The sequence below is a fragment of the Salmo salar genome, chromosome 12 (genome assembly GCF_965601325.2).
Source record: "Salmo salar chromosome 12, fSalSal1, whole genome shotgun sequence".
NCBI classification, from domain to species: domain Eukaryota; kingdom Metazoa; phylum Chordata; class Actinopteri; order Salmoniformes; family Salmonidae; genus Salmo; species Salmo salar.
In genome coordinates, this window is record NC_138302.1 from 59,961,980 (window position 1) to 59,975,792 (window position 13,813).

The window sequence follows — 13,813 nt, forward strand, 5'->3', positions numbered from 1 at the left end:
CCTGAAAGAGCACACAGTACCCAGTCATAATGTACAGGAGGTTAAATAGTCACCACATAGATAAGTGGGATGTTTTCCTCAACCTGGTCTCAGAGCATTTCATATTATTCTGTACCTAAATCCAAGACACTCTATTTAGTACCATATGTTAAGCTTCGGGGTGGTTGGTCGGAATGGTGGATGGGTGGGTGTATAACTTCAACATCTACCAACCCTGGATAGCAATCTAAAGGTTGCGAATTCAAATCTCATCAGACAACTTTAGCATTTTAGCAACATTTCAACTACTTAATACTTTTTAGCTACTTTGCAACTACTTAGCATGTTAGCTAACACGTCTCCTAACCCTAACCTTAACCCTTTTAGCTAACCCTTCACCTAACCCTAACCATTTTAGCTAACCCTTCACCTAACCCTAACCTTTACCGTTTTAGCTAAGCCTTCCCCCAACTCTAAACTTAAACCGTTAACCTAACTCCTAAACGTAACCTTAACCCTAACCCCTAGCCTTGCAAACGTTAACCACCTAGCTAGAATTCGTAACATATTGATAAGAGAATTATCTAATAAAGGTAAATGAATCAATAAACCATGATGAATTATTAGTCATACAGCATGGTTAATGAATAATCAATGTAATGATCAGTGTAGTGATCGATTGGTCTGATTAGTTCCAGAAAGTCCAGGAACCACTGGAGAGGGAAAGAAATGTGTGTGTATGCAATTAGTATATAGAGCTACAGAAACAGATGGTAAAGGGAGTAAAACTTCAAAGACTTCCTAACCTTGAAGGAAAGGAACAGGCTGAGCTAGAATGTGATAAAAAGCGTGAGAAGTCAATGGGAGTTGCAGGTCACCAACAGTTTGTGTGTAAATGCATGTGCGTAAGTAAGCAAGAACTATAAAATGACTGTTTTGTTATCCTGACCTCAGAATGTTCTCTGAATAAAGCTACAGAAACGTTTTGCAGAAAGCTGAGTCCTTGCCTAATTATTTTAACCCATTGTCTTACAAACCTTGGGCATTAGTCAAGGTGAATTGATTATTGATTATTATCATCAAGATATAAAATTCCTTTAACAATTTGTCCTTCGAGCCGGATCTCAAAAACTGCCGCTGTTGTTCCAAGGAGACACCGAAACCGTGCACGGGCGGATGAAATATCCGTAAATCAAAGACCTGGCCCTTTACTGTGGGTTCTTTACAGGCCGGTGGCAAACTGGTACGCGACAGAGGTGGTGACGAGATTCAATGAACATTGAAAAACTCAGCTGCAAATAACAAGGTTAGTAAGCTTTATTCATTGTTTTTGGGAATAGCACCTGTATGATTACTTTAAAATCAATTTTTATGCCATTTTTCTCGTAATAAAGCGATAATATTCCGACCGGGAATCTGCGTTTAGGTGAACAGAGGAAAGAAAACAAAGCATTCGGTCGACGTGGGCACGCGCCTGAGTCTCACAGTACTGTAACCAGCCACTACCCAAACGCACTACTTTTTTTCAGCCAGAGCCTGCAAAGCCACGGTTCAGCTTTTTGCCGCCTTCTGAGAGCCCATTGGAGCCGTAGGAAGTGTCACGTAACAGCAGAGATCCTTTGTAATGGATAGAGATGGCAAAGAAGGCCAAGAAATGGTCAGACAGGGTACTTCCTGTACAGAATCTTCTCAGGTTTTGGCCTGCCAAATGAGTTCTGTTATACACACAGACACCATTCAAACAGTTTTAGAAACTTTGGAGTGTTTTCTATCCAAAGCTAATAATTATATGCATATTCTAGTTTCTGGGCAGGAGTAATAATCAGATTAAATCGGGTACGTTTTTTATCCGGCTGTGAAAATACTGCCCCCTATCAATAACAGGTTAATACTACACACACAACCCGAACCATATGAAACAAACACCCTTCTGCCACGTCCTGAACAAACTACAATACAAATACTCCCTCTACTGGTCAGGACGTGACAATGACGTCAGTAATCTTCAGGTCGGAACTCTAGAGATCCCGACTTGAAATTACGAGTTGGATGACTGTTCAAAACTTATTTTCCCTGTCGGAGTTCGTTTAATTTTCCAGAATTCCTAGTTGTTTGAACTCACTGAAGTCTGAGACTTCCCAGTTCCGAATTTCCAGTTGTTTTGAACACGGCAAACGCCATGCTGGATCGACAACATGCCAAATGTATTCAACCTTTTCTGGCCCTTGGTGTTAAAAGTTTATCCTATTCATCTTGGAAAGAGACCCTTAAACCTGTTAGGGACAGACGTTCCGCTAGCAGAACTCCTCACCAATATCCAATGGTAGAGCGTGGCGTGAAATACAAATACCTTAAAAATGCTATAACTTCAATTTCTCAAACATATGACTATTTTACACCATTTTAAAGACAAGACTCTCGTTAAGCTAACCACATTGTCCGATTTCAAAAAGGAAAGCAAAACATTAGATTATATATGGAGAGTACCCTGCCAAAAATAAATCACACAGCCATTTTCAAAGCAAGCATATATGTCACAAAAACCAAAACCACAGCTAAATGCAGCACTAACCTTTGATGATCGTCATCAGATGACACTCCTAGGACATTATGTTATACAATACATGCATGTTTTGTTCAATCAAGTTCATATTTATATCAAAAAACAGCTTTTTACATTAGCATGTGATGTTCAGAACTAGCATACCCACCGCAAACTTCCGGTGAATTTACTAAATTACTCACGATAAACGTTTACAAAAAACAGAACAATTATTTTAAGAATTATAGATACAGAACTCCTTTATGCAATCGCGGTGTCAGATTTTAAAATAGCTTTTCGGCAAAAGCACATTTTGCAATATTCTGAGTAGATAGCTCGGCCATCACAGGCTAGCTAATTTGACACCCACCAAGTTTGGTGCTCACCAAACTCAGATGTACTATAAGACAAATTGGATTACCTTGGCTGTTCTTCGTCAGAATGCACTCCCAGGACTTCTACTTCAACAACAAATGTTGTTTTGGTTCGAAATAATACATAGTTATATCCAAATAGCTCCGTTTTGTTCGTCCGTTCATGTCAGTATCCGAAGGGTGACGCGCGGGCGCATTTCGTGACAAAAAAAATTCAAAATATTCCATTACCGTACTTCGAAGCATGTCAAACGCTGTTTAAAATCAATTTTTATGCTATTTTTCTCGTAAAATAGCGATAATATTCCAACTGGGCGACGTTATATTCATTCATAGACTGAAAGAAAAACATGGAGTCGTCTCGTGCACGCGCACCCCACTGTCATTGTTCCATGCCTGACCACTCACAAAAACTCCTGCTTTTTTTCGCCCAGAGACTGCAGAGACGTCATTCCGCTTTCTGGAGCCTTCTGAGAGCCAATGGAAGCCTTAGAAAATGTCACGTTACAGCAGAGATGCTGTATTTTTGATAGAGATGCCCTAGAAGGAGAACAAATTGTCAGACAGGGCACTTCAAGTATGGAATCTTCTCAGGTTTTGGCCTGTCATATGAGTTCTGTTATACTCACAGACACCATTCAAACAGTTTTAGAAACTTTAGAGTGTTTTCTATCAAAATCGACTAATTATATGAATATTCTACTTTCTGGGCAGGAGTAGTAACCAGATTAAATGGGGTACGTTTTTTATCCGGCCGTGAAAATACTGCCCCCTATCCCAAAGAGGTTAAATAAGGAATGAGTGGTAGCACCTAAATGTCTGCGTTGCATGATGAAATGAGTGATACACCTGTAGGTCTGCATTACATGATGAAATTAGTAATGCACCTGTGTGTCTGCATTGCATGATGGAATGAAGGATACAACTGTGTGTTGGCATTAAATGAGGAAACGATTGATGTGAGAGTGAAAGGCAAAAGCTATTGAGGTGAGAGTGAAAGGCAAAAGCGATTGATGTGAGAGTGAAAGGCAAAAGCGATTGATGTGAGAGTGAAAGGCGGGAGCAAGTAGAGGTTTTAATGTACTCTGGGTGTTAGACGCTGGAACTATCCGGAAGGGAGTTTGCATCTGGTGACCTGTCTTTATAAGTTTGTGTGGAGAAAAATGTTTTAAAGGGAACCAAGTATTCTGTGCAAATGGAAGATAGGAATCGGGTATAAGTTCAAACAGGAGGAGGAGGGGTCCGAAATGACTCCATGGTATCTGAGGCCACTACCAATATAAACTAGCTAAATGTTGAGTACCTAAAACGTAAAATTGTTGGAAAGACATTGGCCGGAAACGTAAATTGGAAGGCGAAATATAGTAATATAATTATGAGGGAGGAGGACAGAGACATGATTGCATTAATATAGGTCGCCTGTCTAAATACGTCTAGGAGGGGATGGTCAGATCTTCCGGAGGCGCAACCTAGGTCTGATTATCCATTGAAGAAGGGAAACCTAATATGGCAGAGTGAGATACAGATATTATTGTCAAAAGTTACATGAAACAACAGATAAATAGGCTGTTAACTAGGGCTTTACGACCCCTGGAAAATAGTTTATAGTTGCATACGTATGCGACCTAATGTCCGATCAAAAGTCACCGCTATAGATAAAGTTTCAAGAAAGAGATACACATAGATTGTACAACACATAGACACATTGGGAAGTTTCCACAGGGGTAAGAGGATAATTGCGTGTGAGATGGATAATGGATCTCTCAAAAGTCATGAAAGAAATTATTCTGGGACCCTATAGAAAATTACCAGTATGACATGGACAAAGGAAAATACAGCACACACATAGAGATCAATAGCAAGTACACACAGATTGTAATTGAATCAGAGTTTTATAAATTAAAGCACAGGATTTTCAGGATTTAGTTATAAACAACGATTGTGAAGTTTTTGAATTGGCTACAGTTGATTTGGCATTACAACAAGAACAGAAACCCTATTTAACACTAACAGTAATGGGAGAGAGAATCACATTTCTGTGTGATACTGGGGCGTGTCGCACAGCAATCTGTGCAGACGAGGCTCCCAAAGGGATAAAAAGTCATGGGAAACAGATAATAGTACGGTCAGCATCAGGACATCAATTCATGGAACGGTTATCTGATCCTATAACACTGAAACATGAGTCATCTGGGGGAGAAGCCACTGTCCCTGTTCTAATATCTAAACTATGCCCAGTCAACTTGTTAGGCCGAGATGTAATGACTAAACTGAATGTGGCCGTCACTCCCACTGAGAGGGGAATGAAGGCATACGTTGTCAAAGACAATATGGTCATCTGTGGGACGGGGAACCATGTTATTGGTACAGTCAGGATTTGTTGAGGGGGGGGATAACAGATATTCCTAAAACCTTGATGGAACTCTCCGACCAACTGGCACCAGGACTCATTAAAATGTCACCCGATGACTTACACTGTACTCTCTGGTATAACAAACGCCCAGGTCCAGATCTTGTCTATGAGGAGGCATTACTTAGAACCCCAGGGAGAACTATAGGGTTAAAGTGGTTACACTATGACAGCACTCATGTTGCTGTGGAAGTGGAGCTACTTCCACAAGACCAGACATTGTTCAGAGAAAGGTGGAGCCCCCATGTATCTCTCGCCAGGGAGCCCCCAGAAAGGTGGGAGGAAATGGGCCAGTGGGTGTCACAGGGGAGGAAAATCACAGACTGGGTAGACATGATTAGTGGAGATCAACACAGTCCCTCAACCGATAGGTATCGCAAGAAGCTATATTGGAGAGCTAATAGTGTTCCTTCTGTACACCTAGAAGCCAGGAAATCTTAAAGGGGTATACACACATGGCATTTTGGAAGTTTTGTTTTCTGAGTTTTAATTAAACACGTGAAATTCTTTTGATAGGGAATGTTCTGGGAACCTGGGATACAAAATATGGATAAAGTTCTTAGCCTTCATTTGTCTAATGTAGTAAGAAACACGGTTCAGAAAGGGTGGTATGACTTTTGACCCCTCTAGTGGCTTCCCTGTGTGGTCTGATCAGCCACATTGAAAAGCCATTTGGATGGTGGATTTAAGGTCATTGGTGATATTGATTTTAAGGGAATTTGTAGAACTGATCATTATTATGGAGTTAAAGTTCTTAGACACAATTGATCATTTGAACCAATGAGAAGACTAAAAGGGCAAAGCCTTAGACTAAGGGTAGGCTTCCTTAAGTCTATTTTCCTAGAACAATAAGGGTAAAATAATTTTTCTTGGTGGAGTAAATTAGATTAGTCATTTTGATCTGATTATGTTATTTGAAAATATTTTGACCAGTAGCAGGGGTATTTTTTACATGATCTAGATACGTTTATTTTCCCTTAGGAAGTCAGCTGTTGTTGAATTCAGTGTAAGAGATTTAACACAACAAGGCTGTGGAATTGATATAATAGTATTACCATATTTTGTTGTGAATAAGTTTAATAATGGTAGACTTAGGTCAACAGGACAGGGATATATGACATCTGTAGGTGATCTAGGATCATTGAGGGTATTGTGATAAATTTAAGTAGATATGCAATATCTAGACAGGTTGATTTTTCTAAAACTCAGGAGTGCAACCAAGGAGACAATGAGACATTTAGTCAATATTTGGAAACAACCCATATTATGAGAAAAAGCAGGAGACAGATAGAAGGGCAGATGGAGAGATCCTCCCAGGCATTGCTGAAACCTTGAGGGTTGGGAGTAGCAGGAAGAAAGGAGGGGGCCAGCAGGTGTAGATAGGAAGAGAATTTGGTTCACTTAGCTCTAGGATATTAATTCATGGAGAGACTATCGGCTCCGTTGGCAGGCATGTATTTTAGTTTTGATTTTGAGTTTATGTTTGGTAAATTCGCTAGGAGGAGATATGATCATTTTGCTGAAAGTAATTGTTACCCTAACCAAAAGGACAATGAAAGCTTAGTTGGTTTCAGGTGTTAGACACTGAACCATTGCCCAGACACTATTCTGCACAGTAGGCCAAAATAGTAGCATTGACTAGAACCGGTGAAATAAGAAAGGAGAGAAAAGTTACTATTTACACAGACAAGCACATAGACATTTAAAACCTTACAAAACAGCACAGATAAATCTTAAAGAAGATAAAACACTTGACAGAGAATTGTTACAGAATAGCCGAGGATGAAGGTCCCAGGGAGAATCGGACATGTGGAAAATGAAAGGGGGCATCCTACAAGAGAAGGTCTGACATAAGGATAATTTACTAATCTTACCAAAGACATTGTATGGATACGCAGCAATATTGATACATAGGCTAAGCAATGTATCAAGGGGAGGGAAGTATAGTAGAGTAGTTAGGAAAGAGTGATGGCCTAGAGGATAATTACTTAAACAATTTTTTTGTAAGATATCCATTCCAACAGTTGGAAATTGACCTTATTGAGATATTCCGAAATGAGGGGAAGAAGGGGTGTTTAACAAGAATAGATAAGTATAGCAAATGGGTAGAAGCGTTCCCAACTTACTTGGTGGACATGATTATGGTAGCTAAAATATTAAGTCAAGATATTATCCCTAGAGTTGGTTTACTAGGAGCCATCTCTTTAAATGATGGATGACAGTTTAGCTAATCAGGTAGAGCCTATAGAATGCCAGAGTTAGAGATACCAGAACAGGTAGACATAGAAGTTGAAGAAATACTAGCAGAGCACATGAGAAGACTGTTTGTTAACCAAACCCGTATGTCCAAGATTTTGTGTCCAACAGGTGAATTACAGGAGAAGGTGATTCACTCAGTACAACCAGGAGACTGGGTGTGGATCCAGTCCCTGAGGAGAAAAGACTGGAAGCAACACCGTTGGGAAGGCCCATACCAGGTTCTGTTAAACCACTGCCTTTGCCATTAGAAAAGCTGAAAGAGTCATTTGGGTCCACGTTACCCACTGCAAGAAGGTATGTACACATATGAGCACTGCTGATCACACACAGAGTTACATTTACATTTACATTTAAGTCATTTAGCAGACGCTCTTATCCAGAGCGACTTACAAATTTTAGGAGAAGAACCGAGTACCAACAGGGTCCGGGGATTACCTCCTTAAAGAAGATTCCCTATCCCGACCGTTCATCACTGTGTGTGCTCCTAGAGGTGTGAGTATGGGGTGGTACCTAGCAGAGAGACAGGGCAGGAGAGGGTTGGCGGTTTTTGGGAAGAGTAGAGACTCTGAGCTGCATCATAGTTTTGGTAACCTTTCTGATACATTCAGATCCACCACCTTCCGGTACTAATCATACGATACCATTGTCATTTATAAGAAGGAAAAGATAAACTATATAATACACTGATGAGTGACATACAGAATAAGGAATCAAAGAAGATCAAGATGTAGAATTTAAGGTAAACATTAAACAATTTCCTGGGGAAGCAGACAACTGTACAGGAATTGGGGTTGGCAAGATTGAAGTACTCAGCCAACACACCTTGGTTCACCTTAACTCCTGATGAGCACCAGTGTTATAGATACAAGAATGGCACCAAGAACTGAGATGATTTTAATGGCTGAAAGTAATCGTGAATGTGACTGACTTAGGTTTGAAAGATGAATAGAAAATGTTTAACCTCACAGCACCTATAACTGATGTAGGGTGGGCTAGTACCAGCAAAGGACGCATACGACAGAAATTACCACAAAGGGTGGTTAGGAACTTGCGCCCTGGGGTTATTGGTCCAACCAGTTCGAGTTAGTCATCAGAGGCCAGTTATAGGAGGCTAAAGTGGGCACAGGAGAAGTTTTGACCAGGCTGGGAGTAGCTTTGTCTAGATGGATGCTATTGGCATCCTCAGAGAAGTTCCAGATGAATACAAAGCTAAGAATCAAATACGTGAAGGCTTTAACACTACATTATTTTGGTGGTTGACAATGAATAAAAATGTGGATGGGATTAATGACATCTTTTATAATCAACAGAGATTCATGAATGAAAACGGGGATGCAGTAAAGAGGTTCTCTGACCAATTATCCGCCACCTCCCTCATGACCTGGTAAAATAGACTGACTCTCGATATGTTATTGGCAGAAGAGGGCGGTGTAGGTAGAATGATTGGGTTCATCGCTGCACGTACATTCCTGATAACACATCTCATGTTTGGGAAAATGGAAAGGTGTTGTAAGAACTGTATTATGGGCTGCTTTCACCTGTATGAGTGTGGTTGTGTTGTGTGGATGTTGTCTCGTCCCATGTGTGAGAGGTTTAATCACCAGGACTCTCGAGAGATCGATGACGCAGCAGTTGGTGAGATATGGACCGATTCCGAGCTCCGATCAGTGGGATGGCGAATGCGGGCCTCCAGGCCAGGAAGATGGCTCCGTTTCTTTTGATCATGAGATGCCAATGTTTGATAAAACAATTTTCAACGTTTAGATTGAATTTTCAACATTTAGATGGACTGTTCCTTTAATGAAAATTATGATGAAAATCCTGAATCGAAGTGTCATAATTGGAAATAGGCCCAGGACAGTCATTGATGAGTATAGAAGGAATATACATGTATTGGTCTTGTTAAATTCTTGTATCACAATTGTGTTTACTTATAGTGTGTGATTATTTGTGTTTCCATATAGCGTGTGATTATGTGTGATTACATATAATGTGTGATTATTTGTGTTTCCATATAGCGTGTGATTATTTGTGTTTCCATATAGCGTGTGATTATTTGTGTTTACATAAAGCATGTGATTAGTAGGGTTCTCATATAGCATTTGATCATCATGGTGAATTATTGAATCATTTAAGGGTGGAATTCATAAGAGAATTATCTAATAAAGGTAAATGAATCAATAAACCATGATGAATTATTAGTCATACAGCATGGTTAATGAATAATCAATGTAATGATCAATGTAGTGATCGATTGGTCTGATTAGTTCCAGAAAGTCCAGGAACCACTGGAGAGGGAAAGAAATGTGTGTGTATGCAATTAGTATAGAGAGCTACAGAAACAGATGGTAAAGGGAGTAAAACTTCAAAGAGTTCCTAACCTTGAAGGAAAGGAACAGGCTGAGCTAGAATGTGATAAAAAAGCGTGAGAAGTCAATGGGAGTTGCAGGTCACCAACAGTTTGTGTGTAAATGCATGTGTGTAAGTAAGCAAGAACTATAAAATGACTGTTTTGTTATCCTGACCTCAGAACGTTCTCATGAATAAAGCTACAGAAACCTTTTGCAGAAAGCTGAGTCCTTGCCTAATTATTTTAACCCATTGTCTTACAAACCTTGGGCATTAGTCAAGGCGAATTGATTATTGATTATTAACATCAAGATATAAAATTCCTTTAACACATATATTACATTTTGCAAATTCATAACGTATTGTAGGTTCTGCAAATTTGTAACATATAATACAAATTGTAATTCGTAACATATACAAATGGGTGATGGACATCCACAAATTAATACATACCATACGAAACGTAACATATCATACTAAATGGAATGTTCTGGAATTACGCACAGAATAATACGAAATGCTCTGAGACCAGGTTGTTTTCCTAGCGTATTCATTCATAAAGTATGATTATTGGGATGTGGAAATGGAAATTATTACATCTATCAAGATAAAACAGTGCAGTCTTGACTTACTGCAAGAGTCGCATGCCAGCGGTAGCACCAAGGTACACAGGAGTTTCCCTCAGCTGGTTGTCAGGGACGACTGCCAGTGCACTGTCCAGGCACTTCCTCAGACTGAGCCCTGCAGCAGGGGGGTCCCGGGCATAGCTAGAGATGCCATTTCCTATGGAAGAGCAGGGGGCGGGTGTGAGACACTAAAGGCATATACTGTATGTTTTGATATGACAACCATTACTGAGTGATAAATGATGAATTGTCTTGGCCTTGAGCTCAAGCTGCCATCAAAATAGGTCTAAGATGGCTGAGGGGCGTATTCTAACTTCTAAAGTACTGTTCCCCAGGCGCCGAAGACGTGGATGTCGATTATGGCAGCCCCCCGCACCTCTCTGATTCACATTTCAGTTGAATGCATTCAACTGACTAGGTATTCCCTTTTCCTTTCCCTTTCTAGGGGCGAATCCTAACTATTCTTCCATTGACATCAACTATTGTTGCCAAATTCTCTATAAATCCCAGATGAGTAACTCCAGGTTGGGGGATCACTGGAATTGTGCAACACTAACGTCAATACATGACAAAGTGAACATTTGAGTTATGTGGAAGTAAGGATTTACCCCTAAGAATGAGTAAAATAATAGAGCAGTAGTAATGGTTGACAGACAGCCCTTGGCACTGACCATCAACATCACAGACCAGCATCTGTGACACCACCCCAGTGTTGTTTTCTTTGTTGCCAGGCCAACGGTACATGTAGAGAGAAGTGTGTGTGGATCCAGCGTCAAACACCATCCCATACTGAAGGACACACAGACAGAGAAGTCAAATACCATTCCATATTGGGGAATCCTGGTGTGTATGGGAGAGCCTGTGTGTTTGATACAGAGAGGGATACAGAGGGAGAGAGCTAAACTAAGATTAACATTGTACTTACAGGGAGAATGTTTTTTTTCCTAACATTTTTATGACCCTTAGTGATGATAGGAATTGTATTTGTACACTCCCCTTTTGATGTTGAGTACCGTCCCATATTGGAAGCTTTACAGGGGCCCTGTCGTATCCCATGAGGTACACTACCGTTCAAAACTTTGGGGTCACTTAGAAATGTCCTTGTTTTTGAAAGAACAGCATATTTTTTATGGAATATCTACATAGGCGTACAGAGGCCCATTATCAGCAACCATCACTCCTGTGTTCCAATGGCACGTTGTGTTAGCTAATCCAAGTTTATCATTTTAAAATGCTAATCTGTTTTCTTTCAAAAACAAAGACATTTCTAAGTGACCCCAAACTTTTGAACGGTAGTGTATGTACTTTATAAAATAACATTGAAATCTGAGATATGATGAAAGCAATGTGATATCCAGAAGGGACAAGGGTGGAATTGGGAGGGAAAATGTTGGAACGGAGTTCCCAAAGTTAAAGGAATTCGACATGTAAAACTTTTTTGTAAAAGCTTTTTATGGTGAATTCCCGGAATTTTACATGGGTGATTTCCCATAGTGAATTTCCCTCAATTCTGCCCCTGATAAGGGTTGTCAAGTGAAGTAAATTACAGTAGTCACATCACAGAAAACAGTTGTAATTTCTCATCACCTGCATGCGATGGGGGAGATCCACTGAGTGGTGCTGAACTAATGTGAGGATTAGAGCGATGACGGCCATGCATCCCATCGCTACCACCACCACAGCCATTGCTGCCTGTTTCACCATTGACATCTTCATTCCAAATACACCTGTCAACCAACTCTTCCTGACGCACGCACACACAAGCACGCACACACAACAAAGCAAATTACACGTTGGTGTTCTTTTTATTGCCACCAATGCAGAAGATAACATCCATTTCACCATTGACATCTTCGAACACACCTGTAAGCCCACTCTCCCTTACACACATACACAGAGAGAGAGCCAATGTCACACTAGTAGGCCATTTGTTTAGAACCAATCAACCTTCGATTATCAAAAACAAATTACACCGGAGTTGTTTCATGCCATCAATGTGAACATTGTAGAGTTCATGTATTTCTTCATTAATAGACAAGATGGATACATAGTGAATCCTAAAAGCATTCCTATCTAATCTTACTTATCTGCTTTGTCTTATCTGATTCTCATCAGAGGGTCACGGACATTTATGTTACCACAGGAATTGTGAGTTTATTTTCTTTATGCTACTTGTCTCCTCTGCCACTGTATCCTCTTCTTCAAGGGGTAAAGAAATGACAAATCCTGCCCCACAATATCTCATCTTAAAATGCTGTCTGCACATGCAAACCTCATATCACATAACAGTACAGTATTTGTCTTGGTTTACTGCATATTGCTTTTATAGATAATGTTAAAATGATGCCTTTAAAATAATCATGAAAGACAAATAGGAGCAATGACTGACTAGTAGTCAACCATTAACAGAGAAAATACTTGAACTCTATGAAAACAAGGGATGACGATAGATGTTTTCCACTTAATCCTCCACGGTTCAACATGGTCAAAACAACTGGACTTACCGACAAGGAAGTTTCTTCTCTGTGATCTCTTCTCCCTGACCCCAAGGTCAAACTAGAACCATATGCGTTATCTTTGAAATGTTCTAAATTGACTGCAGTCTGGTAAGATCTTACACTGATCAGAGGATAGGCGTTCCACCTATCTCTTGTGCTCTCACTCACATACTCTATCTCTCCCATTCACTTGCTCTCTCTCTCTCTCTCTCTCTCTCTCTCTCTCTCTCTCTCTCTCTCTCTCTCTCTCTCTCTCTCTCTCTCTCTCTCTCTCTCTCTCGGTCTCTGTTTCCGTCTCTCTCACCTCTCCTTAATAAACTCACATTCTCCCTCCTCCTCCCAAGCTCTGATGTAAAGTTAAATGTGTCATCTTTATTCCTCACGTGATAGGTTGAACTGTAACGTTAAAGCTCTCACAACTACTCACAAATGATATTACATTGATCATGTGGACCTTTGAAGTGTGTGATGTCTCATGTTTGGCCATTCAACACGTATTGAAATTACATTTGATTGCAAAGTTGGTTGGCCCTCTTTGATGTCGCGTAAGTGTTAATACATTGCTATGTTTTCATTTATAAAGCCCATTTACAAAAGTCCCACTGTACCTAGCATCATTACTAAACTTTAGACATACTGTATGAGTTACCACAACGGTCACAGGAATAGCTAACTCTGGAAATTCCTTTGGTCTCTACTGAGTTAGGTACAGTAAATCAACTTTTAGTTTCTTGCACCTTATTTGTGGAACAATCTTCAACACTATCTTAAAGTGT

At 40.1% G+C, this 13,813-nt stretch overlaps 1 protein-coding gene across 2 annotated transcripts in view; it reads right to left on the minus strand.

The window, feature by feature from the left end:
- LOC106565347 (ectonucleoside triphosphate diphosphohydrolase 8) overlaps positions 1 to 13,261 on the minus strand; it is a 20,983-nt gene extending 7,722 nt beyond the window's left edge. The window contains exons 1-4 of one of the 2 annotated variants that reach the window (XM_045691525.2): positions 13,044 to 13,261; positions 12,127 to 12,279; positions 11,211 to 11,328; positions 10,546 to 10,696 (exon numbers count right to left, since the gene is read on the minus strand). In XM_045691525.2, the coding sequence (XP_045547481.2) occupies positions 10,546 to 10,696; positions 11,211 to 11,328; positions 12,127 to 12,279; positions 13,044 to 13,223 (602 nt within the window). In that variant the 5' untranslated portion in view covers positions 13,224 to 13,261. Of the gene's footprint in view, positions 1 to 10,545; positions 10,697 to 11,210; positions 11,329 to 12,126; positions 12,284 to 13,043 lie in introns of both variants that reach the window. The other variant, XM_014132346.3, reaches the window with a different exon arrangement.
- Between the last annotated feature and the right edge of the window lie 552 nt (positions 13,262 to 13,813).